The sequence below is a fragment of the Nesoenas mayeri genome (genome assembly GCF_963082525.1).
Source record: "Nesoenas mayeri genome assembly, chromosome: 3".
NCBI classification, from domain to species: Eukaryota; Metazoa; Chordata; class Aves; order Columbiformes; family Columbidae; genus Nesoenas; species Nesoenas mayeri.
Window position 1 is genome coordinate 24,741,827 of NC_137544.1, and position 20,918 is coordinate 24,762,744.

The window sequence follows — 20,918 nt, forward strand, 5'->3', positions numbered from 1 at the left end:
TAACAGCTATATGGTCATGGTGGACTCTGTTAGTCTACAGGGATAGTTTCAAGAAACTCTGTTATTAAATGTGACTAATTCCTTTAACATTTAATAGAGAACAATTCTGTACTGATAGAGAAGTCAGATGGAGTTGCATCAGAGTATGTTCTCTGTTCTGTGATGCATTAGTGAGTAAAATGAGTTACCCTTGAGTGGTTTTTGGCCCATGCTACCAGCTGTAATCCAATTCAAAATATTTTTGTGGTCTCAGTTCAATATATTACTCAAAGGAAACTGAATTTTAGCAGAGACTTTGGGAGCTTACTGCTTGCGGTTGTGGTAATATATTGGGAGTGGGGGGTGTGGCAGAAGTGGGAATGAATATTTCTTATGAGAAGTAATTATCTAGTGAAATAATTTAAATTCATATATTGATTTTGAGAATTAGAAGTTGTTTGAAATCATTGTATATGAGTCAGTCGGTCTACTTTTTCTAAAAAATTTAAATGTTTATGGATACATATTTGAGCATGTTTACGTAGCTACAAGTAGTTCTTAGCTAAGATTTTCAAAACCTCTTCTTACATATATTTTTTATTACGCTCTTGTATTCAGTTACATATTTCTCTGGCACTGCTAAAATTCATGTTCTGTCCTACCTTTGTGCATACTAGAGGCTTTCATGGTCTTTGCTGATGACCAAAAGATGCTTCTTTCTTTTCTGACCGCTGTAACACTAATTCTGAAAAAGCTCATTTAAATTCTGAATGAGACAACACTCCTATTTGCACATAAACTATGGAGGGTATTGCAGGAGAAGGGAAGGGTTCTTTTTAAGATATCTCAGAATTTCTGGTTTAAGGTTTGTAGTACTATTTGAGTACACTTTGTGTGTTATTTTTCTCTGACAAATTTTATTCACTAGACAAGATTTAAGAGTGAAAGAATATTTACGTAAAAACCTGGACTTAAAATACTTAAGTAGTGAGGAGATTAGAAAAAGCTACAGTAATAAAATAAAATTATACTTTACAATAAATACAGTCTTGTCTTGGCAATTTCTGCCTTACTTTTGGAAGAAATTAAAATAATTTTAAATTACAGGTTTTCTTGGTTGAAGGTTAGATGCCTTTTGCTTTCCATCTGATCATGAGAAGGAAAAGGCAGAAGACAAATACTGTCCTTCTTTCTGTGGCATCCAAGGCTTGGAAATCCTTTGCTTTTTGTTTTTACTAATGAAAATTTACATTCCTGTTTTGTGTTATATCGGATGCTTTGATACCAGACGTGTTGAAGAGGTTTCCTTCCTTCCTTATCCTCAAATTTTAATATTTCTACTATATGTTTTAATTAGTGCAGCCTCTTCCCTAGGTGATGCTGGAATTATGAAGTAGTTTAGTCCTTTTAATGGAACAGTTTCTAATTTAAGGGTTTTTTTTCAGAGGGGGAAACTTGTCAGATTTTTGACATTTTCTTCTCTCTTTCCTGTCTCTAGCCATCAAGGACACTAGTTATGACGAGTATGTCTTCTGAGTAAGTATGGAATATTTTGACTCTTTAACCAGCACACCATTTAAACTTGAATGTTGATAATCTTTTTATGCCTATACAAAATGAAATTTCTCTTTGGACATATGTTAAAATACTTTATTTCATTCTGTATTCTTGAAACACATACATACATGTGTATGTCGTTGCTATGTACAGTGTGTGTGTTTATGTTTGTGTTGCTATGGTACAAACTGAAGTAGCTTTTACATATGTGGGCTCAACAGGGCTTCAGAGCAATAAAACTAAAAACTTAAGCATGTTTTGAATTTTTCTGAAGGAAGTATAAGAAGTAGTTTTTGTGTAGTGAATGGTTCTGACTTTCAGTCCGAGATTTAGCTTTTTCCCCATACATTTTAATTATTTCTGCTTAAAAAGTCATAATCTGAAACATTTTAAAATGTTTTCTGTCATACGAATAGTTGCTGAAGAAATAGTTAGCCACTTAGTTTCAAAACATTAGAAGCAGCTACCACTGCATATTTTGGGGGAGAGTTAATAATTTTCTGGCATGCTCTTTTCATTCTCCTTAAAGTCTTACAGCATTAAGAACATCCAACAAAAACATAATTCCGTTTTTCATTCTACACTTGCTTACAGTTTTTTCAATTATTTTTCAAAACTCAAGATATTTCTACTACCCACAAATCTGTTTCAAGTTTGAAGTAATTAAATCTTGACAGTTACATAGATATAAGTACTCAGAAACAGTACTCAGTGGCTATCCTTTCAGAAATTATTTGTAAGTGGTGGTCAATAGCTATTAATAAGTATACTAATATATACCAGAAACATAAAATGGAATTAATACTTTTCTTGTGTTCAGTGTAACTGGGTGCAAGTTACACCAAGACTACAAACTCACTTTGCAAGTCATGCAATACAAGATTGCTGTGGAGGAGGGAAAGATAACAGCTATAGTGGAGACGGGACTAGTGGAAAACAGAGGTTGTGATCCACCTAACAGAAGAGAACAAATCCTAGCAGAGCTGGGGAAAAAGTTCTTCTATTAAAATAGGTCTTTAATATATTATTTCTTTTATGTTGCTTGTATGGTGATTTTTCCCACTAGCCAATTACTATTTTATGAAATAATGAAGTCTAGTGATAACAATTGCTTTTCTTCAGAACTTTGTCATCAAGATTATGCTTTTGGCTGTCTACAGTTATGGGCATTCATCAACCTGTAAACGGGTGAAGGGAAAGGGATTGCTTCTGAAAGAACTAAAGAACAGAAAATAGTCCTCCAAAGTGTACAACCCAATGGCCAAAAGCCAATTTTACTACCCATTAGCTACAGCGTCAAAAGTTGTTCATCAGAATTTATGTTTAAAGATCATGAGTTCAGTGTTTTTATGGCATTGTGTTTTGAGACTATATTAAATGCTGCCCCTGACTCACGGCCAGCAGTTACCTGTTTTTCTGAATCACCATTTTGCTGTAAATTTGCATCCAGCAATTTTTGCAGCCAACTGAAATATAAACTAGTGAGTTTTCACTGTAATTTATGAGGTATTAGATTCACTTCTTGGACAACAGGACTTTTTCCTCTCAATGTAAGGAATTTTGTGTAGACACAAAGAGGAAGAAAAGCTTTGGATAGAGCATGGAAATGCATCCCCTGAGCATGCAGTCTAGGCCGGGCCAGCCTCTGTGGGTTGCAACATTGCAAAATCGTTCCCTTGTAGGCTATGTCAAGTTAAAACTCATCAAATGAAAAGAAAACATTAATATTCCAGTAATATTCAAGGCAACATAGCCAAGGCCGGAATTCCCAGTAACCAGTGTCTGGAGTGAGGCAGTTGAGTCAATGTTTTGATGATTTTTTTTTTAAGTGTCTTCACATAAAATAGCATTGTTTGACTTAAGTGTGAAGTTAATTGTCTACACTTGTTTGCTGTTACTATTAATATATTTGTTTGAATCTTCTTAAACAAATAGATTGTTGCATTCTCTGTGAATAATTATTTTGCAGATTTTGTTAGAGTTCCTCTAGTGTCTGCCTTAGCTGGAGTGTTTGGGGAGTTGCTGAGTTACTTTCTGTAGAGTGAAATGTAGTGAAAATAAAAGAAACCCCAGAGGCTTCTGGAGGTGTTCTGAGTGTGCTCGCATTATGTCAGTGATTAACTTAAATGTTTTACCTGAGAGGATCACCATTGTGATAGATGTGACAGTGTTCAAGGTTGTGCTTCATTGTTTTACCTCATAGAGTATGCTGTGGACATTTCCAAGTCAGCCAAGGGGAGCAAAGAGGTCACCAGAAATGAGCTTTCATTTACAGACCTTTAATGATCATTTATAAAAATGATTTATAATAAAAGTAATAAGAACTGTAATCTGTTCTCATGCAACAGCTTTTCTGCAGTGACAGCAAGATCTCACTGTTTTCATGGTATTATGAATTTCTCTAGTGTAGCTATGTAGAGAACTCAAATTAGAATTCCAGTTGTAGGTGGCCATTCTGGATTTTGTGTTTAATTGTAATTTTATTTACGATAAATGAATTTTTAATGAAGCATTGGCACAGATGTATAGGTAGGAAGCCAAAACTTTAGGACTTCTCTCTAAATTTAATCACAGCATTTTATTCAGATGCTGCAAATCTGGTGCTTCCTAATGTCTAAATGTTTACATTTCTTGGTAATACTTTTATGATAGTACTACAGAAACAACCAAGAATGAGTCTCTGTTGTACTAGGTATTCTACACAAACAATCTTAGATAATTTCTGACTCAAAAGCTTCTATTTAAACAGATAAGATAGATGTGGGGGGCAGAAGAGCTTTGATGTGCAAGTAGATATGATTGTGTGATGACAGAAAAGGGTCTGTTTGGACTCTGTAGGAATGCTAATGAATTTATAGGGGCTTAGCGAGAAAAGGATAAGAAATTATTAGTGAGGAAAGAAATGAGGAGAGTTTCAGTTAATTTGTATGTATGCTTTTATAATTATGCATATCCATTCAACTTTATATGAGTTTTTTCCTTTTCTCCTTTTTAGGGAACAAAATACAGTAATCCAGGTGGTGAATAAACTTGGAGACTTTTTGCTCTCAGATGATGTATGTGAAACAACAAGTCATGTAGTTACAGGGAGTCCTCGTCGTACCTTGAATATTATGCTGGGAATTGCTCGTGGGTGTTGGATTGTTTCTTATGAATGGGTAAGGAATAATTTTTAAATTTACTATAGAATAAATTAAACTTTTTTATAGCTGAAATATCAACCATGTAACAATGTTTGTGTCCATGTTATGTACAGTCATGCAATGTTCAAATATTCACGTTTTCCTAGATGAAATTTGCCTGTGTGAAGCTCTGTTACCATGACTTACAGTCTTTCAGTACGTAATCTAACCAAACTATTCCTGTATTGTGATTCACTATATATTTTAGAAATGACTGAAGTTTCAGCTCATGGATGAGAAACTCATGTCACATTACTTTTGAACATATTAAAGGCATCGAGACGATAGTTGAATTCATCCCAAAAGCCTCTCAAAGTGTCTTCCACTGAGGTCACCACTGCCTTGATTCTGCTTTTGAGGTCATCCAGATTAGTCACTAATGCTGGCACATAAACACGGTCTTCAATGTATCCCCACAAAAAAAAGTCTAAGGGTGTATTGTCTGGGGACCTTGGGTCCATCTTTTTGAAACACCCTGTATTTCTACTATGTTCTGGAACACATATTATGTTCAGCATCAGTAAAAATGAAGGTGAATTATTAGATATTTTGCTGCATAGTTGGGAAACTGTAAAATAGAAATAAATAAGGAAAGCTATTTGTAGATGAGTAGTTTGGAGACTTTGTAATTTACAGAAATTGTTCCCAGATGTCCAGATCAAATAAGCAGTGTATGGCCTCAGAATTTCTTGTGGATTACCACAGAAAGTTACCAGACTGTTACTGTAAAGTCAAAAGAATCATGAACTGCCATGCTGAATCTGGCTGGGATGGAGTTAATTTTCTTCATCATAGCCTGTATGCTGCTTTGGTTTTGACTGGTGAACAAAACACTGTTGATAACCCACCAGTGTTTTAGCTGTTGCTAAACAGTGCTTGCACAGCCTTAAGGTGTTCTGTTTCTCAGTCAGCCCTCCCAGTGACCGGGCTGGGGGTCCACAGGAAGTTGTGAGAGGACACAGCTGGGACAGCTGACCCCAACTGACCAAAGAGATTTTCCGTATTGTATGACATCATGATCAGCTATAAAACAGGGTAGGAATTTTTCCAAAGCAGCCATTTCTTGGAGAGTAGGCATCGACCTACTGGTGGAAATAATTACTATTAAATCAATTGAGGTATTTTTTAAGCTTTATTTTTGGCCTCTTCACCTATTAACGGTCTTTATTTTAACCTGCAAGATGTTTGGGTTTTGTTTGTTTATTTTTAATGTTTTTTGGTTTTGTTTTTGCTTTTGCCTATCTAATTGTTTTCTCCATCTTCCTGGGGAGAGGAGTGAACAGTGACCACATGGGGAGTTACCTGTCAGCCCAGGGTTAATAAGCCACCTCAGCTGCTCCCTGTGATAATAGATGTTAACCACTCGATTTGACATTGCTGATGACAGTTTTTCAGCTTTCCTCATGTTTCCAGAGTTATAAAACATTACTGTGGAATTTATATGGAAATAGCCATTCATCTTTTACAGAAAAGAGCTGTAGGATACGTTTTAATTTTTTTTTTTTGGTTCCTTTTTCTTATGAATACTTTAAAATTTGGTTTTGGGCTGAAAACAAAATCAACTACTGTTGCCTTTTTGTTTTCAAGATGTCTAGTCGGAGTGGGGGTTGAACTAGACAGTCTCCAAAGGTCCATTTCAGGCTTGACTTTTCTGGGAGTCCATGCATCTATGAATGAAATACATTGAAGTATCTGTGCCACATTTAGCTTTGTACGGAGTTCTAAACATTAACAACATGTTTGCTAGAAGTTACTTTCTCATCCTGGAGAAATACTTTCTCACACTGGAATCAAGCCTGAAAGCTGTGTATTTCCTTATGAAAAAAATTCAAATAACTAAAAATGCAGATAACTACTATAAAAATCCAGTATAGTACTTTTCTATCTTTGTACCTAAGGCAATATTTGGATAATCAGTATTCTGGCAATTGGTGTCCTGGGATTTCATTGCTTGTATTATGCACTGTACTTCTATGAATGAATCCACGGTGAAAACATTAACACATGCCAGTAGTGACTAGTAGCAATGTCAAATTTCTTCCTGCTGTCTTATGGGCTACCTTTTAGACTCATCACGGGACCATCTTTGTGCCTCATATAATACCAGTAAGTTAACTGGAACGGTTCCAAAGATTAGTTTGTTCCTGTAAATGTTATTAGACCTAATGCTGAAATTATATTAACTCATTTTTTTGAGCTGCTGTTGAGACAAAGTTCTGGAGTTACTAGGAGAGCTACATGAGAAGAAACTATAAAAAAACCTTCAGAGTTCAGTTCTCCAAATGACAAGTTTGTTCAGTCCTTAGTATCTGCTTATCTGTCAATATTGCTATTTTTAATTTCTTAGACCTGTACTTAAAGCTTTCACTGAGGCTGTGAACAACTCTGTTTATAAATGTCAAGTGATTAAATAACTTCACTGAAATCTTGCTTTGAACTTTTTAAAAAAGTTTCTTAATCTAGTTAAGTATATGCATCTTATCACATAAGAGCATTTTTGTCTTATTTCTAATTGTGTCATAGTCATAATTTTGCCGTCTGTTTACCCAAAGTAGTTGTTGAATACTTTAACCAGAAAAGAGAAAACTGAAGCCTTTCTTAGCCATCAGGAGGAATTCTGTAGAAAATGAGTTAGGAGAATTTCATTTAAGCAAAATCATATTTTCATTTTATTAATGCTAAAATATTGAATCTTTTAATGTCTTTCTATACTGTATTCAATCCTACCATAATACTATAATTGGTAAATACCATTTAAAAAAAAAAAAAAAAGTACCATAGTACTAATAGTACTATAATCAGTAAAATACTTCAAATTGGATATTTCAAAGAATCAGTCTCTTTGGAGAAATCACTGGTACTTTTTAAAGAAGACATTAATCTTGAATACTGATGATTGTCTTTGGGAAGATGTTTCTCAACATTTTAAGCAGCTGAAATATTTTTTACTGTTGCCTTTTTTCATGGAACATGGGGAGACAACCCAGGCCACAGTATTTTTTTCTCTTCTGAGAAAAACTTAAAGTTGTTTTTTTAAAGATGGATGTTAGAGAAATATATTTATCATTAGGCACTTAATCTTCATAGCAGTCCTTTTTGCATATATTTCAATATAAGTATTCAAGTACAATACAAATACCATATGATCATTCAGGATATTAGCTGGATGAGTAAGAGGCCTTAAATAACGACTAGGCATGTGGTATTTTCAGACTCCTGAGAACTTGATGTTCAACATAAATTTTCCTATATTGTGTTAATAAAAGAACATAACCGGTATGATAAATGAGGGAAAACTTCACACCATATTTAACCTTATAGCCATATAATCTGCAGGATGCTTGCTGGAGCTCAATACCTGAATTAGTTAAAATAGTCTATACTTGAGGACAAAGTAACAAAAGATTAATCTATGTGAATCTGGAGTACAAAGTGAAAAGAAGACATTATTTAAGACTGAAACACGTCCACAGAAAAACCGTCTTTTTCCATTCTTGTCTTTCCTCCCTATTTCCTCCTTTCTTATGTTCTTCATGGCCATTCTTCTAACGTTCAATGCATACTTAATATCTCAGTGTTATCAGCTGTATTGTCCTAACTTTCAATATACATATGCAACATTCATGCTTGATCTGAACTGCTTTATCATTACATTTTAAGTTAAATCTTTTTTTGTAACTGCACATTTCAGAACTTTAGCTTATCTCAATATAAACACTTTTATGTTCTAAAGTATTTCAGGTTTTCTTGGTCCTCTTCCACATTCTAAGGAACTGTTGAATATGAGGATATTACTGACTCAACAAGAAAAATTACTCAAGAATAATATTGCACATCAGAATTTGGTTTTGTCTTACTTGATATTGAAGCATTTTTTAGTGTTGCCGTGAAAAGATAGAGGTTGAAAATTTTCCTATACCAAAGTCAGAAGCAAGCATTCAGTGACTTAGAATGGAGAACTCTTGCCTTTGTGTTCATGAAAACTGAATGTTTTAGTGAATGGTAACCTAATTATTTACTGCGAGACCTGCTCATGAACTCTGTATCTAATTTTCTTTTTATCTAGAAAAGTAGATACGGTGCCTTTGTACTCAATTCCAGAGCCGTGATAGACAAGCTTTAATCCATCTTTTGTTAAGATAAACAAAATTCGTTTCTAAACAAAATTCTGTAAATACTACAAGGATGTATAGAGGTTGTTACTGTAAAATTGGCCTGGAAGATGAAATGGGATTACTTAATCACAACTAATCTTTTGAGTTTATGTTTTAATCCATTTGAGTTGTTTGCCAGTTACTCTTGGTACAAACATCATTTTGGTGCTATAAGGACATGATGTACATATTATACGGTACATCTGTTCCTGCTCAAGATTATTTACAAAGAAATTATTTTCATGCAGCATGTCTCTAAGAATTGTATTAGAAGTTACAATGTTCTTGGTTCAGTTAATTTATACTGTGATTAAAAGAGAAATGACTTGGATCAGGAAGTTTATTTTATTTGCAATAAATATACACAGCTATAAGTATAAAGCTAACAGATTTCAATATTCTTATTGTACATTGTAAAAAGTAGTTGTAAAAAATATACACAGGTACCACCTTAAAATTTATAACTCAAATCCTAAGTTGCAGTCTTAACTGTATGTTTTTAAGACATTAGGAGACTTTTCTTGACTAAACACAGCAATGTGTTACTACATTTTGAATATTTTTTGAAGGTCATTGATTTTTTCATGTGATTAACTCTTATTTTTAGGTTTGGTATGATATAATGACTATAGAAATTATTTTCTCTTTTTGTACAGCTGTTACATTTTCAAAAATTTGATGGTGTGTATTCTAAAAGTAAACATAATATTCTTTGGAGTTTTGTAATGAAGTTCAACAATAAGTTTGAAGATGTGCTGCTTTTCATGACAAACAAAAAAATACTGTTCACTTCCAATAGCATGCAAAATTGGACATCTCCCATCGTGCCCTCCCCCCCCGCCCCTTCCCAAGGAAAACATCACTTGCCACATCACACAAAACACCAGCTTTTGTAGCAGTTCATATTCGAGGTTGCTGGTTCCCCTGAAATTCATCAAACATAAGCTACTTTGGACTGAAGAATATAGAACTTGGTTTTATAACAAGATTACTTTCTAAATTCAGTTTACAATTTGTTGCTTATAGCAACACAATTAGGGCAAAAGTGCCCTTTACAGAAAGTTATTTTTCTACATACAATTAAACCATTTTATAAGAGATACATTACTAGTTTATAAATAAGTCTGTTCAGCTGAGAATCTTGTTTACCTAGTGAGCTGTGAAGGATAACTTTATGATGCTTGATATCTATTATGCCAATTTTTGTCTAAGGGGAACATGTCATAGCACTGCTTCCCAAATTTTATGAGGCAAAGTATTATAATTTTAATAAAAAGCAAAAATATATGGATTTGTGTGGCATCTCCTTCCAAAAGAAAAAAAAAAATACAGAATATTTCAGTTAATTGTGAACCAAGCATGGGAATAATTTAACACACCAATGAAATTCAGCGTGTTCTAAGGTGGATAATGACAACGGTTTAATGGTGCATGGCTGTGCTAACAGTAAGAAACAGACATTTGAAATGACTAGAGAACCATTTAGGGAAAATGTGACTGCCAGAGATAGAATTGTCCTAAGAACAGGGATTTACTTTCTAATAAATTCCATATATCTAATTTTGAGAGTATACACACAGTTTTTGTTCACATAATCCTACCTGTTGCTATAGAAGCAGCAAGGTATTGGAGAGTTGCTGTGGGTTTTGAGGTTGCATGTATGAATCGTGCTGTGTCTCACTAGTGAGTAACAATGCTTTTTTTTTACTCATATTTAAGGCTTGCCAAATGACAACTATAGGAAGGATGTTGCAAAGCTCAAATATCTGTAAAAGGGGAAAGTTGCTGAATTGTGTGACAGTGGACAAACTTGGCAAAGAACTTACCGGTCTCTTACTTATATGAGAAGCTTTATGGCTCAGCTCACATTGATGAAGCCAATGAGGAAAATAAATCCCTCTTCCTTCACATTGTGCTTCAAATTTAAACTAAATAGCAATTAGAAGGAAAACACCCTTTATACAGCTGAAGGGCAGAGCCCTGGTAGGAACTTCAGTCTTGTTTCATTTTCTCCTAAAACTGCCGCCTTTACCACTAGAGGAATAGTCTCTGAACACTCTTTGTGAGGCTTTTAATATTATAGTCTGCCAGATGCAACTTATCATTATAAATTGTTTTGAAGACTGGTTTAGAAAATCAACCCAGGAAAAAATGTTGAATAGAATATTTTGGGGAAAATTTTACAACAACAACAACAAGAAAAGTGTATTTCAGAAACTGAAAGCATAACCACTTCAAGTAGTGGATAAAAATAATAATAATTCAACTACTATATTAATTTGCCCATCTTATCAGTAGAGGATAATTTCTGTGACAAGCAGAGGAAATATTTTAATATAGCCTCAGTTTTCAATATGTAAACATGAGTAGTCCCTGAGGAGTTAAAGTGAACCATTGTGTGATGACCCTGCTGGGAACAGAAGACTGAAACTTGTCCAAAGTGGTCTCCAAGGTTCACATCAATCCAGTGCTTCAGAGCTCAATTGAACATAAATTATCACGTTAATCTATGCAGTCAGGACTCTGCACTGTTAGCAGCTGTTTTTTGTGATCTAGAATATGCAGTTGACAGAAGAGGATACTAGTGAATTAAACAGAGTTTTTCTTATTTGCAGGCTGATTCACATGCGGATTATGTACAAGAGCTTAATAGGGGCTGATACTGGTCCAATATTGTTCAACATTTTCATTTATGGTCTGGATGATGGGACAAAGTCCACCCTCAACAAGTTTGCAGAACTTGTTACAAAACTGATGAGTGCCTGCACACACCAGATGGGTATTCCCATTCAGAGAGAGCTTGACAGGCTGGAGAAATGGGCCAACAGGAACCATCTGAAATTCAGTAATGAACCAAATCAAGAGAACAGAACTGATATAGCAGACTCCCCTTTTCAAATCTTTACTCCAGTTTTATGTATTGTGATGCAAAAGGCTCACTCTTCTAATATCCTCAGAAGGTTTTGAAATTTAACATAGCTATGCATAGAAATAAGACTTTGGTATTTTAATGGTTTGTTTCAGCTGTAAAATTTGTACCTGATTGCTTGATTTTTTTTTTTTCATAGAATCATTTAGTTTGGGTAAATTAAACATAGAACCAACTAATGTAACTTCATTGTTACTTCTAATTACACATTCAAAGAGTTTGCTATTTTAGAAATTATAAGAGTTCTACTTACCACTTAACTTGTTCTAGGTTCTTTGGTCTTTGGAATTGGGCCATTGGATCTCAGAGGAACCATATGAACTTTCATCCACCTTTCCTGCAGCTCCTGTAAGTTTAATGGCCCTTTAAGCTTGTGAACTTTCTTTTATGTGCAAAGTGACTGGCCTTCTAAATAGCTTTTGTGACCTAGAAGGCCTACAAGCACAAGTATTTTTTTAAAGCAAATACTTTAAGGAGTTGTTTTCTCCACCCACTACTTTTTGAAGTGTATGCAAAAACTTTGGTATATATGGAAAATCCAAAAAATTGATTCACCAGTTAACATCTGAATAAACTAGCTTCTTATTTGAGTATAAATGTCCTTTATTTTGTTTCTGGCATATTTAATTTCTATCTGTGCTTGCATATAAACTGGAGAGGCATGTTGTTGCCTCATGGAAAAATGTGTCAGGTCATAGACTCAATATTTTCAGTCCAGAAATGACTGTGGCACTGGAAAATTATTATAGGCTTCTAAAACTACTAAGTAGGTAAAATGAAGCATTTTTCCTGCCTTTAATGATACTTCTTAAGTACTGAATTGTGAACTAGTGCAAAAGTATATCTATGGGGGCATGGTATATCTGTGCAGATACAAGTGTATCTGCACTCTGTGGGTTGTAATTGATTAAACTGTAATTTTACTTTGGTTTTAAAACAAGTAAAATTCTAGCAGGTTACTAGTCAATCATTTAATAGTTGTGCCAAAAAGGTTTCACAATTTCTCTTACATTATAGCAGCTAGATAAATATATTATTATTAGCTACTTGTTTCTCACAGTTTCACAGAGGATTTGAAGAAAAAACATTTAATGGTGTTTGAACTTCATAATTACTATAATTTTATGAACTGTTAGGAACTTATTTTTAACATTCTTTCTAATCCTGTTATTTATGTAAATTTACCGGTTCGTGATGAAGACTTTATTTCATGCTTATAAACTGTATGTTCTCAAAGTGTACAGAAACTGGAGCAGTTATTCTAAAATAAGCCCAAACAAATTAATCATCCATTATAATGTGGTGCTTTTTTCTAAAAAGAGGAAGTATGTTGTGTTTTTTTTTAATATAGCAAATACATTGAGAGTGGCAAAACTTGATGTGAAAAATAAGTAAGCGCTTGTTCTTTTTTTCCTGTTTTCTTTATTTGTATGAGAATAGAACACACTACTTCAGATTGAGCTGTTTGGAGTTTTCTGTTTCTTCTCAGACTACCTTGGTTATTAAACAAGAATGTTATCAGTAACAACTTACATAGCATTCTTTGGAAGTGATTCCTGCTGAGGTTGTTTTTTGGATTCTGTTTACAGTTTTTATTACTGAAGCAGAAGTAAGGAGGGCTTGAGAGATGGTGAGAAGATAAAATTGAGGGAGGTTATGGTAGTGCTGAGAACCTCAATCACTTCTGTTTGCAGTATGCTCATATTGCAGAGGAACAAAGTCAGTGTCCAAGGTGATAATTCCATCACCTTTCCAGTCCTTTCTTCTTCAGTCATCCTGGTTTCTTAATGTAATACAGTTTATTTTTAAAACGTGGTTATTATTTGAACATTAATGTTATTTATATTCCCTTTCTTTTCATGTTATTTGTTTTCTGCTTCCTAAGAAGTATTTAGAGACAATGGAAGTGCACTCTAGTTTTATATACTGTTTATTTGATTACAGGAAGGAATAAAAGAAGTGGTTATCTTGCTGTTGTAATTATTTGTACCAGGTTCAAAGCAGTTGTTGCAGTCTTCTTTTTCCTATTATTGCATTCCTTCCGAAATGTCCTCCCATCACTTCACTTTGGTGTTTGCAGTTTAAACCATGTAATCTCATTTAGATAAAATATAATTAAAAAACATATTCACTCTAAAATTTTACAGTTGTGTTTATAAATTACTCAATTTTCAAAAAAAAAAAATAAAAGTGTCATTAAACAATTGATCCATTCAATTTCTACATCAATATCTTTGATCACTTTACCAAAATAGTTATGGAAGTCTTAAACTTTATAAAACTTTTTCCCAGCAAATCGAATCTAGACATGCAATATTATTCTCAACATATAGTGTTTTCTTACTAAAATATTGAGTGTTAATGTCAACTAGCAATTAGCACTATTTTCCTTTGCCAGGCTGAGCATTCATCTGTGCCAGATTCCATCATGGCTTTTAAGAAGTTTTGGGTTTTGTTTGTTTTGATTTTTTTTGATTACTGGGATGGATATGCTTACTATCTCCAATATTGGGAGTACTTTCTTTAGTTGTCAGATTAAATGCAGTGAAGCTGAAAATACAGTAACCTAGACTTAGCATTTCATAGAATCATTAAATACTTTAGATTAGAAAAGACCTCTGAATGTTGTCTAGTTCAACACTCCACTCCAAGGGAATTCTCCAGTCCACCCTCATGGTAATAAATGAATAGATTAAAAATAAAATGCAACTTTCTAAGTGGAATTTCACCAATTTCAACTTGTGTTTGCTGCCTCTTGTCCTCGTCTCTTGTCCCATCGTGGTGCACCTCCAAGGAGGGTGTGGCTCTGTCTTCTATGTGGCCTCAGTCGGGCAGTTGTAGACAGCAGTAAGATCTCCCCTTCCCTTTCTCTAGGCTGAAAAAAAGGCCTCTCTTGGCCTCTCTTGGTATGTCTAGCTCCTTTACTATAATAGCTTCCTGACCATCTGCTAGACTTGCTCTCTAAGACAGTTCTTAGAAATTCATGAAAGCAATTTTGTGAAGTATTTTTTTAGTTTGAGATCTATATCTACTTACAATTTTGCTAGGAGAAACAATAAGATATTAAACAGTAATCTTAAATACTTTGAGATAATGTTATGCAATTCTTTAGATGATGACTGTTAATTTACATTCATTACATTTATGTAAGATCAGACCATGAAGGGATATTAGAATTATTTTTTGTCTCTTCTACTCTTTAATAATGCTGACACAAATTTTCAGTAAAGAAGAATGGTTGTGGTGTGAGTGGTGTTGTTCTCTAGCAGCAGCTTTAATGACCGTCGGTATAAAATGAAGCATTTTCTTCTTTCCTTCTCAAAATTATTTACTGTCTTTAAGATACAGTACCTTCTTTTAAGTATGCCTCCAGAAATGTGTCTGGCATTTTTGTTTTGGTTTTGTATGAGATATTTTCTTGCCTTGTAACTGATTCAGTCATCTGCTGAAATTAAAATTTTACAAAACCATTAAGTCAAAGACTAAGCATAAAAATTAAAGCCTAAAGTTAACTTGGGGAAAAAACTCCACAAAATTATTGTGTGTGATTTATGAAGAAATATCTTCTCAGTCTGAACTGCAGTGTTCAGTACCCAATTTTAAAGCATATAGTAAATAAAAAAAATAAAAAGGCAGAAAATCACCCAGTAGCGTAATTTATTCACATTGTGTCATACATTGCGGCCTGCCTATGGAGAATTTCTAGGGAGAAGTCCTAACCTTACTGAAAAAAACCAGCAGTATGACCTTAGATAACTTTCACATTTTTTTCTTCCTGTTTTGAAAATGTGGTAGTTTGTGTCTTAAGTCATGAGCATAAATTTAATTGTATCAAAGAACACGTGTATGTTTTTTTCAGTTAGGTTATTTTTACAAAACATATAGATGTACTACAGCACCAGGTGATAAATGATTGTCATAGACAACCGGACATCTGGTGTTAATGCCGTTGTCTCAGTTTATAAAATACTCATCAGTTATTTTACAAGTAAATGACAGGAAAAGAAAAAAGTGCAATCATCATAAAAATATAAAGAAATATATACTATGTTGTAGTTTGCAGGGATTTTTTTAACTTAAACATAGTGACTGTAATAAGTAGAAACTGAAAGAAATGGTGATTTTTGTACATGGTATTTCCCAGGAATAAATGCAAAGTACTTAAATGCTATTTGGTCTCTGTTAAATAAAGTAATACAGGCTATTGGAAAAAAAAAAAATCCCTGAATAAGTGTAAGAAGTTGTTTAGGAGACTATAGGAGGGAAGACTGTATTCTTTAACTACGGTATTGAGCTAATTACAAGACAATATTTTTTATGTACATAAAAGGCAAATATAACACAGAGATAAATAGTTCTAGATCTAGTTGAGTGTTTTATATTAGAGTATTGTTTGAAGTTCAGTGATGAGGCAAAATGCATATTTCTAAAGCTATTTTAGGTATTTTTCACAGTTCCAGTTATTTACTAACACATCCATAAAATAAATGATCAGTAAAGCAAAGTCCTTAAGTTGTCTGGCAGTTCCTTGGATGTTCTTTTCATTCAGTCGTTTGGCCAACTCCCTGTTATATCAGGTTGATGCTTTAGACTTTGCATCTGGTTGAGTAATATGAGCTTTAGCTGATCAAGGCTTTTGCAGTTCAGGAATCCTACTGAACTGATCCCTTCAGAACACTAGCACATGTTTTCTGGGCTTGAAAATGAGACAAGTTGCAAATGTGTGTTTACATGCTCAGCAAATTAAGTCTTTGAAAACTAAACAATACATAATTCACATAATGCAAAAGCATTTAGAAATCTGCTGGTCGAATCATCATAGTCGTGGCTTTGAGAGAGTATCCTGAGCCTTTCCAGTAGTACCACTTGATACCGTTGAACTTGTTGTTGTTCTGTCGTAATGGATAATACATTCCATTGAGGTTAGAAGGACCACATGCATCAAACCACCATCCTGCAAGACAGAGATGAAACCAAAGAAAAACATCAGCAGATGAAAATGTCAGCACAGGTAATTTTCACAACAGTATATAAAAACACTCTGTTGTCCCGAAATGAAAAAGAAATCTAAAACCAAGTTTTCCTTCTTAGGATTTTGAAGTGTCAGGATAAAATACTTGTCTCAAACTCAGCAGGGAAATGTATTTATGTATTCACTACATACTCTTGAAGCTTATGTAATACATAGTAGTTGAAAATTGAGAAGGGAAGGTCTTCAATCAAGTTTAATTTATTATCAATATCAAATATTATTGTTGACAGTCTCAGGGCAGAACTTGACTTGAACTATAAAGATACGGAGTAGTCTTTGGGTTTTATCTACTCTGGTAAATCACTGTTCTTCACAGATCTAAATTCCTTTCTTAATTGTTTTTAGAGGATTAATTCAGTTATCTGTTTCAGTTCCCTGTGAAGATCAGTTCAAAACCTCTGTGCTGAATCTTAGTAAGAAGGAATAGGAGAAAAAAAGCAGCCCAAACTTATTTTGTATCCTTATGGTCCTGACCTGTTAGTGGGTCATAAGGAAAATTTATTTTTATTCATAAGATAATATTTTTATACTTCTGTTATGATGGCGATAATGTGTACGTTCTGTTTTGCAAGGCAGTAATCCAATTATCCTTTTAGATAAACTCAAGTTTCCTTTTGTCTTTCAACTTGTGCTATAGGGAAGCAAACCATTCCTTAAGAGACAAAAGGAAGATAAGTCAAATTTACAAAGCAGCTGTTTACATTTCAGAATGTGGAATTGTAGATTGACAAATTCCAGGATAAGTTGTGTAGTTCAAGATATAAATATCACCTAAAACTCAAATAACCAGTGAGCATCCTTAGAAAAAATGTGGATATCTCATATATGTGTTGTATCTTAAATTTCTGTTTTGCCATTTCATAACTGTATTGAAATACAGAATTAAATACTTGTACCCTTCTGCAACATGTACAGTATACAACATTTCACTGACCAAATGAATCTGTAAAACAAGTTTTTTGGGGGAGCTGAATATTTTGATCTCTGAGACTATGTTATCTCATTCCTTGGAAGAATCTGCTGTTGCTCTACTTAGTTCCACAATTACAGACTATTTGTACCCCAACTTTTGCGAGTCTGTTTTTTTTCTTTTTCCCCGTCTTAATTTCTCTTGTTTTATTTTAACCTTTGTCAAATGATAAAATATCACTTTGAGTCACCATACTAGAGTTTCTATGTGTGAGTTTTGGACTTCTTCAATAGTCAAAATTTACTGTCAAAATTATCACTATTTATCTCATAGACTATTTTGGTGCCAATAAAAATAGGAAGACTGAGAAACAAAAAAACATTCCTACCTCCTGTTAGCATTTGTGAACATTTGCAAATACATTTGTCATTGTCTGCATCCTTTGTGCTAAAATCATTTCCTGGTTGGCTTATACTACTTATTTTGCCTGCTGTCCCAGTAAGTCCTTTAAGGTAGATCCTGTAGAAGTGAGGAATGGAAAAACAGTTATTACATGGAAGTTAATGGTAGTTGATCTGCAAAATAATGATGGAATAGTTTGCAATAAATATCCTGTTCCAATAATTCCATTATCTTCTGGCCAATATAATGTTGTAAGCTCTTTTGCAGCATAATGTTTTCATTTGAGCAGAAATGGTCAGCACAATATTCTAATGAAAAGCCTTCTCATTTGTAAAGATGACTGTTTTGTTCATATCATATTAGAAGAAAATGAGAGCAGGCACATCATAACTCCTGGAATTTTTCATATATATCATGCATTTCTTAATATTTTAAGTATGCTGTGTGCAGTTATTTTTTTTAAAATTTTTGGATTAAACTTTTTTGATTTGTATTTAGCTGTTAGCACAGCATGGCAATGTAGCAATGTAGCATTACAACATTGCATCTGTGAAAGATAATAGCATTACCTGGACTACTTATTACCAACTAGTAACTGAAATTTTAGGAGTTTCTCAATATTTCGCTTTCCATTTTCCTAATTACTCTTCCTTTTTGTGTTGTTTATATATTTATAAGTGTTAAACCATAGAATCATTGAGTCATTTAGGTTAGAAAACACCCTTAAGATCATCAAGTCCAACCACTAACCCAACACTGCCAAGTTCACCACTAAACAATGTCCCTAAGTGTTACATCTATGCATCTTTTAAATACCTCCAGGGATGGTGACTCAACCACTTCTTTGGGCAGCCTGTGAAGAAATATTTCCTAATATCTAATCTAAACCTCCCCTCATGCAACTTGAGGCCATTTTCTCTTGTCCTATCACTTGCTACTTGGGAGACCAACATCCTCCATGCTACAGCCACCTTTCAGGTAGTTGTAGACAGTTATAAGGTCTCCCCTCAGCCTCCTTTTCTCCAGGCTAAACAGCCCCAGTTCCCTCAACTGCTCCTCATCAGATTTGTGCTCCAGGCCCCTCACCAGCCTTATTGACCTCCTCTGCACCCTCTCCAGCAACTCAATGTTTTTCTTGTAGTGAGGGGCCCAAAACTGAACACAGTATTCAAGATGAGGCTTCACCAACACCAAGTACAGGGCAACAATCACTTCCCTAGAATCACAGAAGGTCCTTAGTTGGAAGGGACCGACAAGGATCACTGAGTCCAACTCCTGTCCCTGCATATGACAACCCCACAGTTCACACCACATGTCTGAGGGCATTGTCCAGTCTCTTCTTGAACACTGCCAGGCTTGGGGCCCTGACATCTCCCCAGGAGCCTGTTCCAGTACCTATCCCTAGTCCTGCTGGTCACACTATTCCTTATTCAAGCCAGGACGCTGTTGGCCTTTCTGGCCCCCTGGGCACACTGCTGGCTCATATTCAGCCCGCTATCAATCAACACCCCCAGATCCCTCTCTGCCAGGCAGCTTTCCAGCCACTGTTCCCCGAGCCTGTAGCACTGCCTGGGGTTGTTGTGACCCAAGTGCAGGACCTGGTACTTGGCCTTGTTAAACCTCATACAATTGGCCTCAGCCCGACAATCCAGCCAGTCCAGACCCCTCTGTGGAATCATTCTACCCTCTAGCAGATCAACACTCCCATCCAACTTGGTGTCGTCTGCAAACTTACTGAGGGTGCACTCGATCCCCTCATCCAGATCACTGATAAAGAGATTAAGGAAAACAGAGGTATTTAAGTTTACTTCAGTTCCCTGGCAAGGTGAGCTGTCAGTGAGGCTGCTGCTGTCTGGATCTGCTCATACAGCTGCAGATGCAGTCTCAGTGGGGAGAGACACAGGGCACCAAACAGGGGGCGTGGTTACACAGCTATTACTGTGTTACATTGAATTGGAAGGACTTGAACCCTCTGCTCCCACAGTATCTCTTTAGTAATTGCATTTCTGTATCAAATAGCTCCTAGAGTATCTCAGAGATACTCTATTTGTTTAACAAGGAGATCTGCCTCTGTGAGAGCCAGCTTGTCCCACAATCAGTCTTCATCTTGAATGTAATTCTCTGCTTACGATAGAAGTTGTCTTTGGTAGTTTAACAGGTTATTTTAACTCATTTTATTTTCTCTATTTGAAAACATTAAAAATGTATAAATTCTTTATTCATTTAGGTTTCAAAAGATCAGCTCATTATAGAATTTCTCAAAAATCTCTTTCAAAAATTTAAATATTGTGGTTTTACTTAAGATAAGTTCAAAATTATGTAAGCCAATTTCTAACATAAATGGTATTAAAGGTTTCAAGTATAATGTATGAGCCTAGGCTTGATTTTCAATTATTATTTGAAGTCTATTATAAACAGAGTATTATTCCTTTATTATTATTATTACTCAATTTTTTCCAGAATGGCTTAGCATAACAGAAGATGAGAGACAGTGGATATAAGTTGAAATGAGAAGTTCTGACTGAATATCAGCAAAACCTTTTTCACCATGAATAGACAAAAGCAGTAGAACAGGTTGTGCAGTCTCCATCTTTGGAGGTTATAAAGACTCAACTGCACAAAGCCCTGAGCAACCTGGCCTGACCTCATAACTTTGAGATCAGGAAGTTTGATTCAAGTGAAGCTCACTCTGATCCAAATTTTTATATGAATATGAATATTCAGTTCTTTAACCCAACCCATAATCTTTCCAGCATTCAGAATGTACTGATGT

At 34.6% G+C, this 20,918-nt stretch overlaps 2 protein-coding genes across 6 annotated transcripts in view; one reads left to right on the forward strand and one right to left on the reverse strand.

Moving 5' to 3' along the window:
• MCPH1 (microcephalin 1) overlaps nucleotides 1–20,918 on the forward strand; it is a gene marked incomplete at both ends in the record, with an annotated part of 125,413 nt that overhangs the window by 32,834 nt on the left and 71,661 nt on the right. For all 3 annotated transcript variants that reach the window (XM_080342419.1, XM_080342420.1, XM_080342421.1), the window contains 3 exons: nucleotides 1,478–1,515; nucleotides 4,532–4,694; nucleotides 12,072–12,149. In XM_080342419.1, the coding sequence (XP_080198545.1) occupies nucleotides 1,478–1,515; nucleotides 4,532–4,694; nucleotides 12,072–12,149 (279 nt within the window). The remainder of the gene's footprint in view (nucleotides 1–1,477; nucleotides 1,516–4,531; nucleotides 4,695–12,071; nucleotides 12,150–20,918) is intronic.
• ANGPT2 (angiopoietin 2) overlaps nucleotides 16,595–20,918 on the reverse strand; it is a gene marked incomplete at both ends in the record, with an annotated part of 38,949 nt that continues 34,625 nt past the window's right edge. For all 3 annotated transcript variants that reach the window (XM_080342424.1, XM_080342423.1, XM_080342422.1), the window contains 2 exons: nucleotides 16,595–16,755; nucleotides 18,132–18,262. In XM_080342424.1, coding sequence (XP_080198550.1) covers nucleotides 16,595–16,755; nucleotides 18,132–18,262 — 292 coding nt within the window. The remainder of the gene's footprint in view (nucleotides 16,756–18,131; nucleotides 18,263–20,918) is intronic.